The 25,161-nt window shown below is 39.4% G+C and overlaps 1 protein-coding gene across 1 annotated transcript in view; it reads right to left on the reverse strand.

Moving 5' to 3' along the window:
- LOC103062522 (zinc metalloproteinase-disintegrin-like NaMP) overlaps nt 1-24,340 on the reverse strand; it is a 44,271-nt gene extending 19,931 nt beyond the window's left edge. The window contains exons 1-9 of the mRNA XM_088152088.1: nt 24,190-24,340; nt 15,123-15,235; nt 13,734-13,810; nt 10,509-10,587; nt 6,538-6,614; nt 5,672-5,867; nt 3,725-3,787; nt 1,710-1,781; nt 727-896 (exon numbers count right to left, since the gene is read on the reverse strand). Of these exons, the coding sequence (XP_088008214.1) occupies nt 727-896; nt 1,710-1,781; nt 3,725-3,787; nt 5,672-5,867; nt 6,538-6,614; nt 10,509-10,587; nt 13,734-13,810; nt 15,123-15,235; nt 24,190-24,241 (899 nt within the window). The 5' untranslated portion in view covers nt 24,242-24,340. The remainder of the gene's footprint in view (nt 1-726; nt 897-1,709; nt 1,782-3,724; nt 3,788-5,671; nt 5,868-6,537; nt 6,615-10,508; nt 10,588-13,733; nt 13,811-15,122; nt 15,236-24,189) is intronic.
- Nucleotides 24,341-25,161: the final 821 nt, after the last annotated feature.

Below are 25,161 nucleotides of genomic sequence, written 5' to 3' on the forward strand. Positions count from 1 at the left end.
CAGCTTACAGGAAGTTAAGATTCAATTTAGGCTGTGCTCACACAAGCCTTTTAACCGGGTCTGTTAAACACATCCAGGATACATTTGCACTATACGCTAAGCTTAGCTGGTGTTAACCTTGCTTAGGTTGGGAAGGGAGGTTAGCATCTTGTGTGAATCCAGCCCATTAGGTTAATTTACATTCCATGTATTGTAAAAACCCCAAATGCAGGTATCTTTAATAATCAGGTTTCTGCTGTGGTGTTATTAAAGAGTAGATGAGCTTGGAAAAGGGAGACTGGCAGGGCCTGCTTTATTCTAACATCTCAGGATATCTTTCTGAGGATGGCAAAAAATATTTTTGTGACTTTTAAACCAGAAACACGCAGTCCGAGGCCTCTGGTACACAGTCTCTGTCTTCTAACATTTTGACATTCAGAAGCACATTAAAGTTCTCACCAAAACAGAATGTTTAAATGATAGAAGATGAAAATTAGGACATTCATGACAGGGTAATAATTTGAGTTTCAATTTTAAATCCAGGTGAAATAAAATCAAGCTGAGTTTTTGGCCACTCTCAAAACTAGCTCTCTGCTAAGAAAAAATGGTTGGCTTTGACGCAGAAAAAGTGTGCACACGTGGTTTAAAACAGGCAGCACTGACCAGACGTTCTGCGCCAGCACTAAACGTTCCCATATTCCTCCACTCCTGCCCACCCCCATTCCCTTTCCCCGCAGTGAGACATACGTGAGCAATTGAGCATTATCATTCCTTTTGCGCTTCAGCAGAACTGACTGCCTCCACTCTGAAAAGCGACGCAAAGTGATGTTGGCAAATGAATCCACCACTATCTTATCTCTGTCGGACCAAATTTCTAGCCCAGTTAATGCTATGTGAATACGTAAAGCTTTGTAAGCCTGTGGGGTGAACACAGCTTCGATCAGAAACTCAGACACAAGTAAACCTTGAGAAACATTTCAAGACTAAAAGGCAACTGACATTGACCTCTACATGCAGGTGAAATGGAATATATTTGGGAATAATAATAATTTATTAAGCAGGAGAAGTAAAATGATAAAGAAGAACCAGGTGATTATTCTCTTTATTCAAGAGACAGAAGAGGAGGAGGACTAGAGGGAGATTTGACCCGCTGATCCTCCTGTTGCCTCCCTGATTTTAGCTGGTTATCAACTGTGAAGATGGTAAACAAGGCTAATAGGAGGGAAGCGGTACAAGATGAGTGGATTAAACTTCCTCCTAAGTGCCACAGTCTGGGTTCCTCTCTCCTGCTTTCTTTTCAGGGAACATGTTCACTAATCAGTTTAGTTTAGATTAGCATTATTGATCCATTTCTTTCTAATCTCCAAGTTCAGAACAATAACCACAGCCCTGAAAGCATCAGGCTACAGATTCACTGATTGAATTCATGCAACAGTTTTGGACTTACGTTCTTCCAACACAGCGGCTATATTCACATAACTTGCTTAGTAACCTGGTGACTGAATTAACCCATTTTCTGGGATTGCCTTACACATTGGATCACAAGCTTACCAAATGACCTAGGTTCACTGCACTTGAAGCCACGAAAGTTACATGCTTGTGGAAGTGCATCTCCAGGGTCTCTTCATCTGATTAAGCTTGTTGTGTGAACACAGCCAGAGAAAATCTGGGTGGTGGTGGCTGTTTTTTTAAATCCAAAAAGTGAAATAACCTTTGCCATGTCCTCTTACCACATTTAAATAGTTGACTATTTCAAATACTCTCGTCTTTACTCCAGTCATGTTGCGGCTGTACTTCCTGAACTACAGAAAAGACAAAAATGTTAAGAGGAGACCATAATTTTGGGGTGAAGGGATTGAAGGAGAAGGAGAAAGAACATGTGAGGAAAAGGAAGAGACCTAAAAATCAGTGGACTTCGTGATTGAGATTTTTTTTTAAAAAAATCATTTTGTATCCAAGCATTCATATCAATTATTTTGTGCTGATTTTTTACCTACATTTTTTGCCATCAATATATTCACATTATTAACTTTTCAGAACCACACATGGCTTTCCTCTTTGTTAGAGAAAAAGTATTTAAGAGCTAGAAGTACTAGCTCTAACATTATTGTAAGTTTTAATAGAATCGTGCAAGTCAGAAAGCGAATCTCTCCCCTCCGTCTTTACAGCCCAAGAAACTAGGGAGGGTCCCTTCTGAGGCGTTGGCCCCTTCCCCATTCCTCCTGCAGACCCAGCAGCCTCTTGTCTGACCACTGTCTGGCCTGCGGCTCTTCTTCCTGCCTCCCAAGGTCATTCTCACAGAGTATCACACAGGCAGCCACGCTTTTACAAATTATCTTTTATGCCAGCTTTCTCCATCCCAATGCGAGAAAGAAATGTGAAACTGTTTTGAAATCATAGTGCTGACTGAGCAATGTTGGGTGGAATGAGCACCATTAAACTAAGTGAATAGCAGGTAAAGGACTGTTTGCAAATTTGCAGACAGTGAGTTTTGGTGAAAAATCATTGAATTAACAAAATTTCATTTTTCATTTTCACACGGATAGTTGTTTTACAGCAGAATAAGGAGCTTACAGTTTTGCAGTAAATAACTTTATATGGAAATACAATGTCATTGTAGTCACACTGCTGAGGAGGAAGAAACTGAATTTAAATGACATCAGCCTGAGACGAATTTCCCTGAAAAGAATTTGCATAAGATGTTCCCTTTTGTTATAGTGCTAAAAGAGGAAGCTCAGACTGGTATCTGGGAGATATCTTAATTCATGGGCTCCTTTTGAGGTCATGAACATAGTTTTATTTTGCTGGGAAAAAATGTGCACGTATTCTAAGAAGCCCCAGGAGTTCTTTTTCCACAAATGCTGCATTGCTGCAAATGAGATTGGCTAAGTCAAATGTGGCTCTTGTCTTTTATCCAAAGGCTAGAATGTGTTAGAGCCAGTGGTAGGGGAGAAATTTATGTAATTTTCATTGGAATATGAAAATTACAGTATGTAATTTTGACTTCTTGAACTAATTCCTTAACTGAAATTCAGTTAGGTTGAAATTCATACATGCACACACACATATGAAGGAAATCAATTTCAAATATATTCATAAAAATAAGTTTAAAATGTTTTCTGTTAGGGAAATGTATTTGCAAAAACTGTATGAAGCAGAAGTATAAACAAAAAAGTATGTTGGGAGGCATGGATGCCAAAGTATATATTTATATTTCAGTGCAAGTTCAACAAACTGAATTTAACCGTTTTGAAATAAATGAGAAAATACAGGAAAGTGAAACATACTACAGAGTTGCCCACCCACCCACTGATTAACTCAAAATTCTCCTCATTACATTTGCTCTGGATTTGAGAATGTTGATTGCCCAGGGAGAAGAGGCGTGTGATGGTTCTCCTTAGCTCTTTTCTCTATTTCAAAATCTCATATACTCTTCTCCATGTTAACTAACTTCAACTTCCTGATCTGACATTTCTGGAGAAACTATTATTAAAATTTAGATTGAGTCCAGGAAGGACAAATATGCAGAATAGAGAATAGTTAAATTTCACACATCTCTTATGTTGTAAATACTGGTTGGGTCAAATAACATTATCAGAGTACATTATAAAGAACACTTTAAGATAAAATCCAGTTAGAATGTTGTGTTTGGTAATGTCTTCAAAAATGCCCACCTTAAAAAAGACAGAAACAAATTTTTGTGCTCAATGCAGAAAGAAAATAGAATGATATCTAGGATACTTACCACTGTGTGGTCTACAGCTATGTAAAGTTCAACATACTTTTTGGCCTTCAAATATTCCTGTTTCTAAACCAAACAGTAAACAGAAGATCGTTTAGACATGTTGCCTCCTGCAGCCAAAAGGAATGTTGGGTCATCAGATAATCAGAAAACTGCTTGTTTTACTCCCTGGTCAAAGTACTTGAAATTTCAGAAATACTGGCTCTTTGAAGAAGATATTTATAAGGAGAGAGCTTGTTAAAACTTTAGCACTTAGAGAAATTTCTCAGCAATAGGTACATTAGAAAATCAATTGTCAAGCAGAAACAAAACCTGACATCTTAAAAAAAAGTTTCTAGTGTCATGAATCACTTTCTTTGTATATCATTTTGTGTGGCACTTGTTTCCAACTGCACCCATTTTGAAAATTTTATGATGCCTATATTTAGAGATAAATCTGTATATGGATACCTAGCTTTCCATAGAATCTAACAGGGATAAGAACAAGCAAGTAAAGAAATCACTTATTTGACCTTTTTTTGAGCCCGTCAAAATTTCTGCTGCTCCTGTGACCTTCTCACTTTTCCTTCCTTTTCTCAAAGGATCCCAACCAATTGTGTAACAAACATGGTGATATCCTCATCCTATGTAACCAATTAAATCTTGCTTGCAATGACATCACAGTATGCAAACAAAGACAATTGGGGGGGAGGCAATCAGGTGTTTTGTTCAACTGACCTCACTCAAAATGGGCAAAGACTTAATTATTTCTTTTGATGTAACCCTTTAAAAATTACTGAAATATTGTCTCAGACTACCCAAAGTGCTCATGATGAATACTGAGGGCTAAAATCTGAATGTGTGAGGGTGCATTACTTGCTTCTTTCCCTAGGCAAGTGCACTCATGACTTTCAGGGTATGGAACTACTACATGCAGGGTCGGATAGCTCATCTGTTGGGCCCAAGATTGCCAATTCCAGTATACAGTTTGTCTCCTTGGTCTCTGACTACCTCTTTCTTAACTCTGCTGCACAAGATTTAGTTTGAATGAAGATGCCATGACTTGGAATTAAGACTAGAATATTCAAAGTCTGACACAACTATCAAATAATTGACCAATAAAACATATATAACCACAACTTGCTGAGGATAAACAATCTTGATGTGCCAGAAAGAGTGAAACCAAGCATCAGGTCAGTGGGCAAGCAGCAGATTTCATAGTCATTTCTGGAATCTGCACTTGCATTTTGGTATTTGCACTGCAACAACAGCCATTATTCCAAGTACATCATATTTCAGCTGAAGAACTTGGGGTTTTGAACTTCTGGATATGTTTCAGCCAGTTTCAACCTCTGCCACCAGAGGAAGGAAGGAACCATGTCTGGGATTTTGGACGGACCGTTTTGTCTTCAACTTTTTCTGCCTCCGATAAAGGAGGAAAACATTACGACTATGAGGATCATCTGTGACCAGATTCAGTTTGTCAGTTTTGATTCAAATCATTGCTTCAATCCAGTTTGATGATTCACATCAAATTGGAAAACTGAGTCAAGTTTAAAGCACTTTGAATCAATATTTCAGACCAGTTTCTCTCCCTTCCCGAGTCTTCTTTGCATGGATAAAAGAGGGATCCGGTTTGATAATCTGATTAAAGTTTCTAAACCAATTCAGAAAGTAGAGATGATTTAGAGACTCAATTAAATCAGTTTTGAACCCAAATCTCCAAAGTAAGCTTTGCATGGCCGTAGAAAATGCGATAAACCTGGGGTATGTTTTTCTGTTCATCTGGTTTCCATATTCTGTCTCGGACGGCATGGCCTGAATAGTGTTTGAGAATGAGGGTTCCTCTCCTATGAATTCTTTCTAAGCGCTCCTAGAGGATTTCTCTTTTACTCTACAATTTAGAAACAAGTAAATGAACCCTTGTTCTCAAACCATGGTATATGCTTGAGGTTCTAATATGAGACTTACTTCAGCACTTGTGCTTATCCGAGAGGTCCTTTTGATGGGGTCATCTGATTCCCAAGTAGTGTTGGTTACCCCGCAAATTTTGGGGGTTTCATCCTCTTTTTCTAGACTTTCATATTTGAAGACTGCATGGGCTTCACTGTCTGAGAGCTTCAAGGGTTCAATAAGATACTTCTCACCATCGCTCTTGAAATACCCTCTGTAAAAGAATTGTAGACTCTTTTTCAACAGAGTCATCAGAGGTGGATAACCAGTTTTAACTAACCAAGCCAACATCTCCTCTCTTTTTCAATCCCTCTTTAAAACTCCCTGAGACTTATTTTCTTTCCCCAGCATTCCTATCATTTTCTCCTGCTTCTCAAAGGTACAGCTATGATCAGAAGAATACAGGAGACACCATATTCTCAATACAATGATGAAATATCTGTACAATATCTGTATGGAGATAGTTTAAGTCTTAAGATTCAAACAGTTTTCATGCATGTCTTTATTTCACAGGGGTGAAATATTGTATGTGCTATTAACCATATATTTCCCTCCTATAAACCTTCTAGCAAAGTGCCCAATCTGGCAACTTCTACTTATCTTCTTTCCTTGTAATATCACCTCCTATATACAAAGGGGACAAGGGCTTGCAAGCTACTTTAGACATAAATGATTTAGCTCCATCCTGTCTCTACTAGCTGGCAGCAGTTCTTCTTGGTATCCAACTAAAGTCTTTCTTAATTCTGCAGATGTCTAGGATAGAACCCAACTAATTTGCATGAAAAACTCATGTTCTACTGTTTAACTGCGACATCTTCAAGAGCAATAATAATAGCAACATCTTCATTCTTGATAAAAAAGTAAAAGACAAGACTCTCTCTTACTTCAAGCCATGGCACGCGCTGATGCTTGCAGTCGAGCCAGTATCATTCTGGATGCGACCATCATAGTAGCAGTGATCCTGTAGAGAGGCAAGAGAACTGCACTGGGCAAAGTGTGGAGTGTGATTTGGTGAGCAGGAGTACAGTTCCAATGTATTCCACAACATACATGAAGTAACGAGGAAGACAGAAACCAGTCCAGAATATTTTGAGTCAGGGGGACAGAAAACCTGTCTCGTACTGATTTCTCCAAGATGAACACAGGATCAACACAAGTCTCCATAAAAGCAAGTGTCACTGCACAAGCGTGCTCCCAAATCACTGAACCTTTCAATGGAGCTTACATGGGAGAACTTTGGGCTGCATAACCTGAACCCAGGGGAATCCACAGGGTATTGTCGAAAAACTCAAGTTGGTGGCACCATTACGATGCAACAAAGAACAGGCAGAGCTTTGATTGCACCCTTGTAGCTGCCAGCTTCATTTTTCTTCGCCATACTCTCTGGACAACCTGCCGGAATCTAACCCCATTCCATTCTATCGTTCTTCCTGGTGCTGCAAATTCCTGGATCAAGGCAACTACTCCTTTTTAATGTCACCATCAGATTGTTTCTACGGAAGATGCACACTCTCATTCTGTACTACTACTACTACTGCAGAACTAGGGAATATGGGATCCTCCAGATTTCAAGAATTCTGACGCCATCATTCCTGGATGGGGAAATGTTTTCTGGGCTGAGGCCATAAAAAAAAAATCTCAAAAAAGTTCCCATAAAAAGTATTCTGTAAAAAAAAAATAGTTGAGCTCTAATTTTACACATGGATTTAAATTTACTACTGAGGAGGTGCTGGCATGTAAGTGTGTAAATTACTTAGGATTTCAAAAGAAAAAAAAGAAAAAAGAAACAATGCATGAAAAGAAACTAAAGGGAAATGAAATGACGGCTTCAGTCCCTATCTGATGCACCAGTGTGGCACTTTCAAATCTTCCACATTCGCCATCAAAGGCCTCACTTTCCCTGTTCAATAATTTCCCACCCCGTTTGTCTAGGTAACGGTTCCTGCATATTTTCACCAAGGCTATTTATTTGTTTGTTTGTTTGTTTATATATAAACAAACAAACAAATAAATAAATAAATAAAATATATTTATTTTGAAATATATATATATATTTCAAATGTAGATACCACCTATCTCACAAAAAGTGACTCTGGGCGGTTCGCAATAAAACAGCAATAAATATTAAAATACAATAAACAATATAAAATACAGTAAAAATAGAATAAAACCAAACACATACACAAGTAATATCTTCCAAGATGTTGATGGTCAGTAAGATGTTAACATAGGGGAGCATCTTCAAGGTGCTAGCCACCCCCAGGGTTCATTGCTCTTTTTTTCACCTCATGCCAGTTGGCACAGGCAGGTCTTTGCTCTCTAGTGGAATTGATTGGCACCCACAGAATTTTATAATATAAGTTTTTTTAAAAAAAAATCAACTCCCTTTCCAGCATAGTCCATGCAGTGTTTAGGACCCAAAACAGGTGTTTGCTCATTTTAACTTAAATGAGGTTCTTTAGCTTGTGTTGCAGCATGGAGCTGTTCTCAGTTCACATCCTGCTGTGCTCTCAACAGTTTTGTAACATTTAATTGGCTGTTGACATTTCCTTAAAAAGTTCTCTAGAATTCTTTAAGAGAACTGCCTTGTGCAAAACAGATATCACCACAAAGGAGGGATAAAAATAGAAAGCTCTTTGGACTTGTCAAAAAAGGATGTGGGATGAACTTCTACAGAAAGAAGTTCTAAAAAGGAAGAGGAACATGACACAGTTTTGTTGTGTTTTTATTTCAATTACTGATTTTCACAGGCCAGATCTGGAACTGTCTTCAAAGCAATGACTCCCTCACGTATATTATGACATAGTGTCTTTTTCTATAGAAAATCTACAGAATTTCTACAGAAAATTCTGGGAATTTGGGGAGTTGAATTCATGCATCTTGAAGTTGCCAGGTTTGAAAAACACTGCTCTATGGGAATTCACTGACTCCCTAAGCAGGCGAGATGTTTCTGTTATGAGGACAGATTTGTTCCAGATAATCAGTTCATGTAAATTAGTAAGAATTGATAAACAGAAAAAAATGAGGTGGTGGGCCTAAATCTGTATATGTTAGTTGAAACAGCAGGTAGAAGCAGGTTATGGGGGAACATGGTAGCCAACCTCCCTGCATTCTGATTAGGGTGACCATTAGGTGGCACCAAAGCAATACAGAAAACTCCATCTCACTGCTGACATCTAGTGGTCATCTACATTTTTTCAGCCCAGGACTTGTAGCCCTAGTACTGACCCAACAGGTGGGTGCTATTCCACCTTCAAAAGAGCCTCCCTGGCTGCTGCCACTGCTACCATTTCTCCCCACCAAGCCCTGCACTCTTTAACTGATCAGTAACATTGAGGTGGGGAGGCATCTGTAAGGTTCGCCTTGAGGTGCAGAGAGCAAAACCTATTCCCCAAGTGATAAGGCTCCAAAGCTGAGATCTCTGAGCAAGCACAAAGCCACCCAGTCCCAAAAAAGGTTAAGTGTCCTCTCACAGAAATTGAACTTAAGGTGGAGCAAAATCGGTGCCGATTGTAAGTGAGATATGGCCTGCAAATGCTTGTCCTCCTCCCACAGAAATTGAACTTCAAGTGTACGAAAATCAGTGCTGATTGAAAGTGAGATAGATATGGCCTGCAAATGCTTGTTCTCAAATAGAACTGGGTTTGAACTGTTCTGAATCTACGGAAGGAAGTGAATGTCTATAACAAAGAGAAATATCATGTGCAGTACACAAATGCCAAAAGACATTGAATTTCAAACAAATACGTTTTATAGATAATAACTCTTGGCTATTTGGAAGAGCAGAATATCACTGCAGGGGGAGCACCATTGATGGCAAAAGCTAAGAACTTCTGGAAAAGGGCAGACAATCAACAAAGGAATATAAAATGTTCTGTTCAAGTTACAAGCCCTTTTCTCACCAAACTTCTCTTCCTGGAGGTCAACTCTAGTGCTGCACCACAGGATTTGCAGAACAAACTTTCAGACCTGCTGATTGTCCTGCATTCTGAAATGTTATCATAATGTAGGAAAAGTTCCACATTTACTTATGATATCAATTACAGGATCGTTTCCTTGAGCCCACGCAATGAAAGCTTTCAGAAACATACAACAGAGGCATAATTATGCAACACTAACACTATGCTCAGGATGCCCATGTACCCTGGGAGATTCCAAGCAGTGTTGAATTTTGATTCCTAGCATCTCCTGGAAGCAGCACAAATGTGGAAATTAAAATCAGGAGATTTCTATTACACACTAAGTAGGAAAAAGTGCAGCAGTTTGTACAATCTTTGAAGTTGTTAAGCCAGGAGTAGGCAATTTTTGGAGACACAGGGTGCACTTTTGGATCAGTCTGGGGGGGATTTGGCTAAGGACTCCAGGAAGCGTCAGGGCTGTGATATTGTAGTGGCGGGGGGAGCCATAAGCTCTGACTCCTTTTAGCATGAGACACATAGAATGGATTTCCATAGAAAAGCAAAATGACTTCCTATCACTATTGGTATCCAAAACAAATGATTTTGCATTGATCAGTTTAATCTAGTTTAAAAAGCAAAGTAGACCCTATAAGACGGAGAACTCTCATTCGTGCAACAAACCTATTTGTGGGGCTCACCCTCCCCAACATATTTGTTTTCAATCAGTAGGAAAAAACTGGTTGATTGGAATACTGCCCTACTAATTCAGTGAGTAAAAGAGAAAGGGTTTTAACAATCCAGGCATCCAGATGCAGAACATGTTCAGTATTAGACACCTCATAGATTTACAGACCTTCTTGTTTGAGGAGCCTCGTCTGGTACATGAATACTGGGAATATTCTGTACAAATATTCTTCTCAATTTAGTTCATAAAAGTAAGATGCTCTGGGTATTACCTCAGTCTCAGGGCTTGTTGTAATTTCTCTGCCATCATGGGAATAATGGGTCTCACTGTAGTCTTTGGAAAAAAGTCCCCTGGAAAGAATACAAAGAAGACGTTATCTAAGCCAGGAATTAAGTAGGAACAGAGATAATTGCATAATCAGTCCCCAACTACTGTATAATGACATTTTAAGGATATTTTTCTATATCAAAGGAGAGAAGCAGGTATTTGAATCTCATCATGGTGCTGATTTAATTGGTGTGCAGAGCAGCCTGGATTTGCCTCAGCAAAGAGCTTTGCACCAAGGAAGCTGTGCAATTCTCTTCATCAAGGCACAGAGGTGGCATGATTTATCAGGAGAAGATGTTTTGTATTGCCTCTTCTTTGACTCTTCTGGCCTCTGCAACAACCAGATGAAGCTGGAACGTCTGCAGAGAACAGCAATGTAGCTTCATGAAGCAACCTCAAGGGGATGGATGCCTTGAACCTTCATTTGGAAGCCCTCTCTTAAACTTCTAAACGAACACTGTGGAATCACTTTCTACTCCTGGTGACTATGCAGACACTTCCAAGCAGTTTTCTTGGCATTGCCTTCTTCTATTTTTCCAGTCTAGCCATAGCCCTGATATTCCTTGCTGGTCTCCCCTCTCAGGACTAACCAGTTCTAGCCCTGCTTCACTTCCAAGCCCAAACAAGGTCATCCAGGTGCTACCCTTGACGTTCTACACAGCCTACATATTTAAACAAACGGAAAGGGGAGCACCAGAATTTCTAAACCACACATCCTCTAATTTGACATGAAATGTCTCCAACAGGATAAGATGAAGTGATATACACACACATCTAGGGCAATTTCTTTATAGCTCATACTTAATAATAAGGCTAGCATATCTTTAGAGGGCACATATAACATGGTTAATTCAAAAAGACGTTCTCACATGAAAGCCAGAGAGTCATTCCAAATGCACCCAGTGTGTATCTGGGTCTTAAATTGCATTTATAATGGTGCATTAAATTGCATCAGAGGGCTGCAGAGACTCTAAAGAACTCTTCCCATTTTTACAATGCAGTGACTGCTGTACTAATTTCACCCTGAGGTGGCATTTACTAGTTTTAGGGCAATGAAAATGGCACACCTTCTTTTAGGTGTGTTAGTAGCTTATTTACAAGGCAGAAATCATTTCAGTCCATGTCTATTCCCAATATTGCAACAAAGCTGCTAATAAAAATGCTGAGGCCTGGCTAGACCAGTCAGTGAAAGACAAAAAACCTGTTCTACTGGTTAGTTATTATGCAGATATAAGCCAAGTGGCAAGTCTATTTTTTATCTTTATTAATATCTTGATTTACAGTTCAAGTGCAGCACCACTGAGAATACTGAAATGGTGTTCTGAAGAAAGACCAGGCTCTGTGTGTATGTGTGTGTGTGTGTGTGTGTGTGTGTGTTTTAAAGGGATGTGTTGAAATTTGGGGTTGTTTAGGTCATGTCCCCTTTCATGCTTTAATAGGGAATGAAATTTCATACCTTTCATTCTTTAACATGTGAACTCTGATGCAAGTTGAACAGCTATGTAGGGCTCTTAGGAAACATTATACAGATTGATGGGGAGTCTGTGGAGCAGCTTAAATGTGTAAGCAATCATTTTTAAATCTCTGTAATATTTCATAACTAACCTAGGTGATTCAAGCAATACAAGATTATGACCCTTGAATGGTTCAACTTTAACTAGAATTGTGTATGGTCCAGCAGTGTAGCACAGAAAGCAGGAATGAAAATTCTCAGTTCTGTACTGACATAATCAACATGCATTTATTCATTCTAGGTGTTCATTCTTTAAAATTAGAGTTGTGCAAATTAGGCACACTCATGTTCAAATCATGGATTCAATTTAGATTTGTGGTCAGATTCAATCAGAACTTCTAATTGTGTTTTAATTTTTAGTTCAGTTTGAAAAAGCTACCTTTGTTCAGTTGAATGAATTTAGACATTTGAATCCCACCCCCCTTTTTTTTTTGGAGAGGGAGACCATTTCTACAGATGTGCAAAAATAATCCAAAACCAATTTGAATTTTGACATCAACTTGCTGTATTGATTGAGAAAAAAACTTTTGATTAAGAGATCCACTTGAATGCCCTTCAAAATGAATATTTGCACCCTGCTATGAAAAATATAACTTAGGAAAAGTAGATAGACCCTTGCATCTGTGTTTATTTTTGTGTACCTGTGCACTAGGAAGTCCACAGCTGTGTGTGCTCCACCCTGGGTCACATGATCAGAGGAAGAAAGGACGGAGGCTTAGAATGAAGCAGTTGGCGCAACTGCCTGCCCCATAAGCAAGCATTGGGAGATTTTTCCTGGAATGTTTTTCTCCGCTGTCCTAAACTAGTTCCAGCCACTTTTGAATGGTATTTCTTTTACAGTTTCTCCCACAACACTAGATTTGGCCCTGTCCTGTTCTATTTTTAGAAAGCTATCCTAATTTGGTAACCACCATAAACTGTGATTAAAGATGACAAAATGTGCATCACATCGCAAAACATAACCTTCAGTGCTAACATCAGGCATAAGTAAGTGAGACATTGAATCTGTCTCCTTAGCCCTCCTGGGGACACAGGAGATATTCCTGCTTGTGGACAGACAGATGGACAGAGTCCTGAAACCCTTCACATAATTTCTTCCCAATGTTCCCCTGGGCTGGAGGAATAAAAATTGTCTCACTAGTTCAAACACACAAAAGCCCTCTTTGCTTACTCTCTGGACTTCAGGATTTTAAAATGACAGTGGAAAAGCCATAATTCATTAGGCTTAGCATAATACAAGCCACATAAATAATTTGCAAATTACAATTACAGTGCCATACTTATCCATAGCATGGCCTGTTTTTGACTTAGTCTGTTGAGTGAAACCAACCACTGAGACTTGCAAATTATTTTTATGCTTAGTTTGTTGCATAACATCAAGGAAACTGTGGTTTCTTGAATAAACCATGGTGAACTAAATCATGGTTTAGAATATGTGTGAACCAGTCACTGAAAATCAGCAGCTTCATGTTTGTTCAATAACTATATCCACTTCTCCTATACAGTATCATTTAATTTAGTTTTGATTTCCCAAACAAACAATACAATTAATATTTCTCTCTCTCTCTCTCAAAAAAAAAAAAAAAGATTATGTCCCCAGATATAACTGTCTCACAGTGTCTAAGTAAAGTTAAGAGAACTTCTCAGTTAACATACTTATTTTTTTCTAGGTGAAGGACCACTTTCTTTCCATTCACTTTAATTTCATATTGCATGGCATCTTCATACTTGGTCTGAAATGCAAAGAGTTCAGTGTATGGATAAATAACAGCTGAGTACCCTTTTTACAAAAAAAAATGGCAGATAAAACGTGTACATTCTTAACAACTCAACAACTGTGTCAGATGGAGAGCTACACTCAATTCATTTGTGAAGTTTGGATTATTTTATTTGGTGCTTGAAAGCCACAGTAAAACCTTATTAACTTCAATTAAACTTTCCTGCACAAGTTCAAGATTTCCTTCTCCAAATTTTACCACAACAGCTTGGTGAATTAGGCTGGGCTGGGACAGAGTGACTGACTCAAAAATGAGTCACCCAGTGAGCTTCCATAGCTGAGGATGGATTTGAATCTGGTTCTTAGTCCTAACCTCAAGCTGTGATCACTACGCCATCTTCACCTAAAGACACCATTGTTATATTTCAAAATTGTGCATTCTGGGAAGCCAGAAAGGATGGTAATTTCCTATCCCATGGTTCACAGCTGTCTCAGCTGCCCATCATCTTATATGAAAGATGATCCAAGAGCAAAAAAAGGCAGAAGAGATCCCTCAAAGTTACCTGTTAACAGCAGCAATATCCAAGCAGGCACATATTGCAATGTTAGCAGTGCAAAAATCCAGATAACCATTAGATGGCAGCAAAGTGATACTAAAAGCTCTCTTTGCTGACAGTTAGTGGTTATCCAGACTTAGCCCAGACTCTTTGCTCCCATGAAATATTAGGGCTGTGTAGGTTTCACCCAAACCATATGTCTCGATATGAGTGGTTTCTGATCATGCACAGAAGCCTTTGTGCCTGGACTTTTCTCAGACTACTCCACTTTGACAAATCTTTGATGAAAGTGAAACATGCCTTTGAAGATTTATGCAGTCTTATGAAATTTATTGTAAGTCTGTCTAAAAAGAGTAAAGCATTCTTTATTTGCATCTCTCTCTATAAATCCATCTATGCAAATATTATTCAAGATCTCAAGGTCTTGGATAAGACTAGGATCATAGACCTAAGCAGATCTGATCTAAAAGGCAACAAAGGTGATAGGTTCCCAGTTAGAACCTCTCTCCCATCATCACCTGTCATATTCTATTAATTCTGACATATATGTGACTTTATAAACCTCTCCCTTTACAAAACAGGACAACCTAAACTTCAAAATGAACCACAGAACCCCTGGGAATTTCTTAGCACTTTGGCCAAAGAACCTGATGACAAACTTTTGACAGTAGAAGAGTTCTAATTCTAACTCTGCATCACATAAATCTTGAACAAAACTCAGGACCAAAGTTATCAATAAATAAGTTGATGACAAGAAGGTATTTTTCTTACCTTTTGCTCAGGCTTCTGAGCTTCTCCTACATCTCTTCTGTGCAATGCATGGAGTTTTCGTGGATACACTACTTCATAATGGTTAGCCCTCCAGAATTCTTTTGTAGAGCTCCCTTCATAAGGAAAAAAAGAAAGGTTTACTTTGGCATGTTAATCTACCTTTTTCACATCTACCACATAGTTTGTCTTTCTGTTATCAATGAAACATGGAATCGTTTTCCAATGGAACACAGACAGAAATCCTGGTTTTCTGTGTTTATCCAATTTGCTGAATGGTGTTTCATAGCTGGAAGCTGAAAACAAGAAAGAAAGAAAGAAAGAAAGAAAGAAAGAAAGAAAGAAAGAAAGAAAGAAAGAAAGAAAGAAAGAAAGAAAGAAAGAAAGAAAGAAAAAGAAAGAAAGAAAGAAAGAAAGAAAGAAAGAAAGAAAGAAAGAAAGAAAGAAAATCTCAACAGCTGTGCATATTTGTGTACTGAATGATGAGTCCTAGAAGACATAGCAGGATAATATGAGCTGAGTCATACAATACAGTAAACCAAAATGAAGCAAACTACATTATGGTTTAGCATACCCATAAATAAAAAAAACTAAGCAAACTTAGTCTGTTATGCAAATGCAGCTTCTTAGGATTTCCTTTCAGATGAACTGCTCTCTCACTTCCCTCAGAATGGGCTCGCTGACTTTTCTTTCTTTTTTTCACTTTCAGTAATTAAAATATCTATGGATAGTCCATTCCGTCATAGTTAACACTGGGCACCTCAGAACATGTACATAATCAGTTCAGTGATTTCAGAGTCAGAGCAATACTTGAAGCATTTAGAGTTGGTCACCATATGGACATTCAATGATCACCTGCTCTTTGTCCTTTAACATGTTTTGTAAATGTTGCAGGCCACAGTAGGCACCAGGGTCTGTCTGGTCTTTGCTGATTCCCCCAACACTAAGCAGGGTAGGATCTCTTTAAAACTTGAAATCCCAGGACTGCAGACTACACTGGGAAACTGGGAAAGTATCCCAGAAGAAAGTAGTGGAAAACCACTTCCATTCTGCAGCCAAGCAAACTACATGGCCATACCAGAAGTTGCTTCAACTCAGGATTCTTTGTCCTACGGTAGAGGTTGCAACTAGGAGACGGACAAAGAAATTTATTTATTTACTTTTTAATCCAGTCTTTCTATCATGAAAGCTTCCCAAGTTGTGCACATTTAAGTTCCCCCCCATACCAAAAAAAAAAAAAGTACAACAATAAAATACTTGTAATTGCAAGTGGAAACAAAACAATAGTCAAACTGAAATATCCATAGCCACAGGGTTTGGGGGGAAAAACCTGCTATCCAAACACCTACAGAAATCTTGTCTCATGTCAGAGAAATGAGACAGTGTTTATAGTCTGCTTCAAGGCAAAAGAGAGAGAGAAAGAAAAAAAAGAACCAGATTTCTTAAGGTAGGGAGTGACAATTTCAGAAACAAACTAAAATCTAGCACAACTAGCACTTGGCCTGTCAAATGTATCTTCTAAGACTGAGGGACATTTTTCAGAGGTAGCCTCAGGCAAAAGATTAACTCTTGCTCGTACTATTATGTACCTACCCCATTTGTACTAGATGCACCTAGAAACATGGGAGGGGTTCAACTCCCCTGCTACCAAACAAGGTTACTATTTTTCTCTTACTTAGAGCACAGAAAAAGCAGCAATTTCCCTTCCATCTACAATTCTTCTTTACCTTATTGTCCTCCATCAATTACTGTTGTAATTGTTGGGGCTGCCCTCTTTGTAAAGGCAACGCCATCTTTCCTTGCTTTTAAAATATCGGGACTACTCCAGCAAGCTTCTGACCTTTAGTTCTGTTTGGACAACCATCTTAGCCAGTTCAATATCATTATTTATAATGATATGTGGGAATGACCTTGGAGACAGGAAGAAGAGCCACAGACTGGTCAACTGGCATGTAAAAGATATCTCAGCCCACAGGAGGAGGGAGGATATGGGAAGTGTTTCAGAAGGGACCCTCCCCCCAGTTTTCCAGAAAGTGAAAGTAAAGGGGGGAGAAATACTTTCAGTCTTGCAAGATTCTGTTCATGTGACCTTACAATAAAGATAAAGTTAATACTCATGGTCGTGCTTCCCGTCTGGACTACCTCAAAGGGCTAACATTATTTTAATTGCTTTGTATTTTGAACTACTGCATTCGCCCCAGAGCTGGTATGCTTTTGGGCAGCTTATAAATATTACTAAAGATATACATACGTGACCAGCTCTCTTTTACTCCATTCATCATTGTTCCTGCTCCAAGTAAAATGTAGGTGTTCGTAAGGCCTGAGGCCATTGTACAAACTGCTCTTCATCCAGAAACTAGAAATCTCCCTGCCTTCAGCTTTCAAAGTAAACAGGCTGAGTATCAAAGGGCTGGGTGAGGGTTGGGCTGTGAATGAGTATAAGCTTATTTATCAAGAGTGTAAAGTCAAGGATAAATTGGTCAGAGAGGGAGTTATGAATCACCTGCACATTGATAGAGAATTCTTATGTGCATTCATGCTTGGGAATCTTTGAGAGTCTGTTCAGCAGTTCCACGATCCTCTTTTGTGGCCCAGAGTCTCAGGGAGGGCCTGGATGAGCTGACACATCCATCCTGAAACTGCATCCTCTATTTCTCATCAGAGGCCAACGAAGACTAGGATATTTCTCTACAACTAGGGTATTTCCCTAATCCTAAAGGAAGGGAGTATTTGAACACAGAGATAAAATGTTCCAGCTCTTTGTTTCTAATTCAGAGTTACACTACACATACATCTATGCGTATGCAGGGGCTTTCCCAACTTGTACTTAAACATGACCTTCCCCAATCTTTGTCTAACATCTATCCACTGTATCACACTGGCTATCTAAAATAACTCTAGTTTATTTTAGCAAACAAATAGCTTAACAAATCATAACTTGTTGTGTGTAAATGCCATAAATACTTTGTTGGCGGGGACAACTTTCTGTGGAGAGCCTCTTTCCCGCAAAAATAATCTGTTGGAGGCCAGATGTAAACCAATAGTGGACAGGAACAAAGCTAAAAGCAAGTAGGCCATCCACCATTCTCCTTCTCCAATGCTCCCTTTCCTTTTTGCCTTCCTCCTCACAGAGCAGGCTGCAGAAAAGGAGAATGGGTGGCTTTTTGTCAGAGATCTGATCACTCACAAAGGGCCTCTGAAATTAAGCTGTGGGCCAAATATGGCTGAAGGGCTACCTTAATCTGGAATCATCGCTTCCACAAGGACTGTTTCACAAGGATTGTTCTTTTTGCACAGATCATGAGCAAACATGCCTTACAAGTAAAAGAGATCATTCATCTGCTTACTTCTTTGGAAATCACTTGTATATTTATAACACCTAAGCCATAATGCCAGCCTGAAGCTATGAAACATTAGTAGTAGTGACTAATTCAGAGGAGTTTAAAAAACTGTACAGAGAACTTACACTTCAGCTTGAATAATAGGAAACTAATTAGGGAGTAAATACGTAGATCCATATTATAGCTCATTACATAAGAATGCTAGATAATGAACGTAGCAAGATATATCCACAGTATGGATCCTACATAGCAAGCTATGAATTTTGGGAATGGTTCCAAGTGTGCCAAAGGTGTTGTCTCTGGTATGACCCCTTCAGAAGAACATAAACAAGCAGAACAGATTCAGAACACCATGAAGAAGGTGGTTGAGGGTGTGTAAAACAATCCCTATAAAAGAGGTGCACATTTTTCCCCCCACCAAGTGCTACAATTGGTATTTAGGTACATTAATCCCTCTTATTTCTCAGTGATCCTCTTCTGAACATTTTTTCCTGCTAGCAAGCAGCCATTATATTACCTTATGAGGGGGAGTGGTAGAGCTCAAATTCTCAGCTCTGGAGTGCTTCGATAGCATGAAGTCATATTTAGCTTTTTTATAACAAAATTTGATCAATGTGAAGACCTAGTGAGCCAACCCTAAATGGGGTTCACACAAAGAATAATTTGGCCTGAAATAATATCATGTCCCCCTCCCTGGGTGGAATCATTGTTTTGTCTGATTAAGAACTTGCTTTTTAAGTAGATACCTTGCTACTTTGTTCAGAAACTTCTAATTAGAAGAGCCTCAAAGGGAGCAGTGGCTGTTTATCTGCCATATACGAGATGTCTAATGTTCCAACGGACACTTCCAGGAGCCATAACAGTTCTTCCCCAGGCACCAGGCTTCATAGAAATGAACTTAGAAGTAGAACTTAAGAAATCACAGTTAGAAAATCAGGATATATGTGCTAAATTTTCTGTTTGGGAGTAGGTTTCTGGTCAGATCCGTCAGCACCGTCCTGCCATCAATCTGCTGGAAGTGAAACTTCTACATTTGTTCAAGTATCACCTTATAAGGAATCAGGTGTTTTCGAATGATCACTCTTCTGCTCTGGTGGCAAATTCTCTCTGCCTTGACTATAGCTGATTTTATATGAATAAGTGGATACAAAAGAGGTTCTGTGTGGGTGTCCAGAATCTATTTTGGTAAGGCAACCTGAAAGTAAATTATTCACCAGCAACCTGGGGAACAGAACATGCCAACAGCTAGCACAGGGTTTCATCTGTGAGGCAAGCAGAAGCGTTGGCTGCTTCAATCAGTGTTATATGAGGAGATTGGCAAAGGAAACATCTCACCTGCTCCCCAGTCTTTCAAATTTTGCTGGGCGCTGCTGCTGCTGTGCAGCTGTTACACCAGGTCCTGAAGACAGAGATTATTCAAAGATTTGCATCTTTTCCAGGATTTGTCCCCCCCCCCTCCAACTTGGTTACACAGACTATAAAACGATGTGAGTTGTGATGGCACTGGATTGTTTTTTAGTCTACAACACACAACTGGACAGGAATGTTCAATGCAGCTGTCGCTCAACGTATGCTTACTTATAGTAAATCAGTCTTCCTGACCTCCCCGAGCCCCCAACCGGCATTAGAAAGGCTCCACTACATGCTACAAGAAGAATGGGGATATATGGAATTCAGATCCACCCGTTTTCCTCTACAGATTTGAAAATGAAAGAATTGTAGAAAATGTTGGAGCCATTTATGTTTCTAACATGCTTTAACATATGAAAACTCATCAAAATCACCTAACTGATGTACTATTAATGTAACTTGCTCAAGAACCATTTAAAAAATGGGTTTTTTTTTTTTTAAAAAAGGAAACCTTCTTGTTTTATTCTATTATATGTCACTCTCACTGATGTAGAATTTTTAAGTATAAGCTTTCTCTTTTTTTAAAAAAAAATACTGCAATCTTCCCAGAACTTAGAGTAGCCTGATTTTCTTTCTGGTGGATTTTGGGGGAAAGATGGACATTAGAGGACTTGGATATTAACATCTGGATAGCTGTACAGTCTGAGGGATGAGAATATGTAGGTGGCAGAACAGCTGGAGAAGAGGAAACAGAGATCAGACAGGAGAACTGTGCTTCACAGAGGGACAGAGAAGCAGCACTTGGGATGATGGAAAACATACTGGGATGCAGATAGGTGCATCAGGAGGAATTGAGCTTAGAAGATGAAGTAGTGTCACAAATTCCAGTTAACCACGCGTGGTCCATTGCAAAGAGCAGGATTGGAGGAGGAGGTGGGAGAGGGCTAATTCGGGTTGATCGGGTCCAAACATGCATATTAAACAGTGGTTTTTGGTCCAGCTTCTCCACCCCCATCAGATTTCTTAAAGCAACCTGTCTCTCCCTCCACTTACAAAAAACACACCAAACTTTTTTTCTCCTTCCTAACACTATCCTGAAAAGGAAAGAAGTACAAATGCAAGGAGGGTGGGGTGGGATGGAGGTACCTTTTTTGGGAGGTGGGTGGGTAGGTCAAGTCCAGAAACCTAGATCTGAATGGAGGGAGACTTGCTAGGGGTATAGTTAGCAGGTGGTCATTTCAATGCAATTCAGAAAATAACAATTGTTCCACTCCCTCCTCAATATTATCAAAGCAATATCAGGTTTTCATAAAAAGTGGATGCAGATAATTTGTTAATGTGTACATAGATTGTGTATAATATAATAAATTATTTACCAAAGCATCTCATTTTAGTGGGCAGAGTTGTAAATCAGTGATCAATTTGTCAGCTCAGTCAATTCGCTAGGTATGAATAGTCCATGAGCAATTTTTCAGGGCCACGTTCTTTCTATTTTTTTTTTAATCTTTAAACCAACTAGAACCAGATAGTTCTTCTAACAAGCAGGGGTGTCTTTGGGTGGACATTTTGAAAGAGCCTGCTGTCAAAGCCAGAGAAGACTTGCTCAAGAACCTGTGCAATTCAATATTTTAGGATGTGGTAATGGACACTGACTTGGATGACTTCAAGAGGGAAACGGATAACTTCATGGAGAACTGGTCTATCAAAGGCTTTCAGTCTTGAAGACTCAGTGTTACCACCCAGCTTGGAGCAGTTTATCTCCAAGTACTAGAGAAGCAATGTCAAAGAAGGGTATGTCTCCATCTCTGGTTTGCAAGCACCCTCTGATTCATTTGCTTGGCCATTGTAGAAAGCAAAAAATCTGGACTACTATGGGCTTTATTCTGATCTGATTGGCTATTTTGTGAATAAGAACCTAAAAATAACCTCTCTCTAAATAAAGCAATAGGTCTTCAAGGACAACCTCTGAAGGCACTTCAAACAGAGGTTCTCCATTGTAAACCTGAGCATATGATCACCTTAGTAATCAGATGATGTCATGCCTGGTTCCTCTACCCATGAACTTTAAGGAGATGGAAGAGTTCGCAGCTTAAAAGTAAGTTCCATTGCTAGTCTAAACCACCATCCAAAACAAACAAACAAAATCCAGGAACAATGTATTTGCTTTAAACTAAAAAAGGGAGATAAATGTGCAGCTACTGATGATGAAGAAAAAGTTCTTGTCACTTACATGGGATTATTATTATTGTTCTTTGTCACATAGTCAGCCAGATGTTTAGACTGGATTTGGCATTTTTATCCACCTATCAAGTCCTTCCCCAGGACCTGGGATAGGCAGATGTTGTTTGATGGTGTTAAAGGTATCGTCACAGGATGTGAGCTGTTCCAAGTAAAGCTGGCTTTTGCAACTGACTGATGGCAGTTTTGTCAATGCTGATGGTCTTCAAGCGGTGCTCCAGATGTTTTGGGATTGCACCCAAGGCACCTATTGCTATTGCTACTATCTTTACTTTCTTTTGCCACAGTTGTTCTATTATTATTATTATTATTATACACGTTCCTGATTTCAAGCTTGCAACATATTCAGAGGTTGATGAGGTTGATACACATGGGTGCTTTCAAGCATGGGAACTGGTTCCTAAGACTGTCATGCATGTACTCTCAAGGCACAGGGAAATATGCACGAACACACAGATGCAAATACGGAGACACACAGGCTCATATTCACAAAGAGAGATGCAGATAGATAGGCACAGGTATGCAAGCATAGGCAGGCACAGTTTTCCACAAATGAAAAGACATGTGCCTGCGCAAATACACCACATGGATTTAAACAAATGTTCACCATCATTTGTCCTGAACATGTAGGAGGGGAGAATCCAGAATAGATCACAGCAACTTATTTTGCAAATGGGGAAGATCTGGTCATGAAAGTACTTTTACTTAGCCATAAGAACCTCAGAGACTCTCATTACATTTTAATTCATGACATGTTTTAAAAATTCCTTATATTTATAGTCTACTTTTATTGCAAGGAGCCCGATTCTTCCCTATACTCTAATTCTATCTTCACAACCCCCTTGCAAAGTGGATTGGGCTGAGAGATAGTAATGGGTGCAAAGTCCTCCATCAACTTCATGAATCAGTGGATCTTGACCTCCCCAATTTTATTTTGATAGGCAGTTATACGTTGGTCCCGCTGGCCACAGCTGCCACCTGCTCTTTGAGGTGGAGTTATGAATCCAAGAGAACCCCCAGATTGCTCAGGTCTCAATGGAGTAGTGCCACCTCACCCACAAGCAAAGATGGAAACACTCCAACTGCCAAAATGCTGCCTCCCACTCTCAACTCCCTCAACAGGTACAGAAGGATACCATGGTCGATGGTATCAAAGGCTGCTGAGAGATCAAGGGAGCCAGCATGAATGCGCCGCCCACATCCCAGGCTCAAAAACAAGCATGACCAAAGTATGTCTCCACACCGTACCCCCATATGAATCCTGACCTGAAAGGGATTCATGCAACACTCTTAACCCAGCACAAAACACTGAACCCTACCTGAACTTACCAACCAGACTGCTTTACAAATATTCTGAACTCCAAAACCAGAACACCAAGGCTCTAATCAAGCTTACTCTATTGGTGGGACACCTACTAGGACTTTCACCAACGTAGTTAAGCATGTTGCATCAATACAGCTTTCCATACCAAGATCAACAAATTTTCTCAGAAGTTTCATATGAAAGGGAATGTGTTTAAGATCAAAGTTACCATGGGTTCATCCATTCAAGAATATTCACCCATTTGGTGCTAACTGAAAAAAAATCTGCATTTCTGTGCTGCCAACTGGCAGAAATCTGAAAATCTTGCATTGAGAAGAGTAGCATCCCATGAGCTGGAATTCACTTTGAAGATTCTCTAGAACGACAATAACACTAGCTTCTGTTTGGCTGAATATTATGTCAGCTTAATTACATGATGTCTAATCGACCTATTAGATGAAAATTAAAATGAAAAGCACTTTATCTTTTTCTTAACATTTTGCTTCCTGACATTTTCTTCGAACAAACTCTACTTCCTCTTCAGTCTTTTAATCCTTTTTACTCACATTCTTGAAAAACTTTCTCTCCAACCTGAACATGCTCAGGACTTTTCTTTCTCAGGTTCTGTTTCCAGCTCGAAAAAAGATACACAAGTACAAAAAACCATCTGTGTAATTTTATTCTAAAATTACATTTTGAGAGCATTCTTTTGGTGAGCCTACAGAAACTGATGTTGGGCAAGTCATTGTTAATCATCAAAAGAAAAAAAAACATAGAAACCTCTCAGATCATTTAGCACTAAGAATTTGAAAAATGAAACAAACAAACAAAATCTTACCTTGATATGGAAAAACTGCTAAGCATATAATAACCAAGAGAGCTTGAATCATTTTGGAACTTAGATTTGACCGGATGACAGGGAACCTCTTTCTGCTTTCAAGCAAGTGTGTGCCAACCTCAGCTGTTCTCCTTTTGACTGTGAGAAGCAAGTAATGAGTCCTTCAGCTTTATTCTTGCCCTTACATGAGGAAGTGTTTGCTAAAGGTGTTGCACTACTTCCAAGTTGCAACAGCACTACTAGAGGGCAGATCTTCCAGCTGGCTTAGCACATGTCACTCCAACAATGATAGACGGAAGAGTTCTTTCAAGGTATCTCTCAAAGTGAATGTTCAAAGGAGGGGATTAATTGGTTACAGGAGAGCTCCTCACTGGCCTGCATGTTAATACAACTGAATTTGGGTGCTCTTGTGCATGGGGCTTTAATTGCAAAGGAGGAGACAGTGATGAGTGGCTTTTACCCTATTCTGTGAGTAACAGGCACTTTTTGGACAATCTCTATTGCTAGCACTTGGTGCTAGTTGCTAATCAGGAAGAACATTGAACTGACTTGTAGCCTCTGAAAATGATGTTATTGGGGGATAGACTGAATCCATGTCAATTCACCTACCAAGGGGATCCCTGCCTCCACTATGGGGGGGGGGGGGGGGACACTTTATGCCATAATAGATCTTGCAGTTTTTAAGAGATCCCAAGAGCCTTTGTTCTTCTCTTAGTGTAACACTTCCACCAGCCCCTCCATTTTCTGAAACAGGAGATGCATTTGCTGGTGGTGAAAATGTCAGCTGAAGTAACATACACTCAAAGGGCTTTGGAACAGGAACTATGAGGTGAATCACAGAGCACAGGGAATCATTCCCAGTGCCTTAAGAGGATCCCCCTTTTCCCTCATAATCCCCCTTATGTCTCCACCTGTGATAGACATCTACAAGGCCAGAATAAGGATGGGGGGAAAGGTGTAGAATCCACCCTC

Source organism: Python bivittatus, unplaced genomic scaffold (genome assembly GCF_059951505.1).
Source record: "Python bivittatus isolate LINGU-HERP-01145 unplaced genomic scaffold, Pbiv_v1 ctg000680_np1212, whole genome shotgun sequence".
In the NCBI taxonomy this organism is placed as follows: Eukaryota; Metazoa; Chordata; class Lepidosauria; order Squamata; family Pythonidae; genus Python; species Python bivittatus.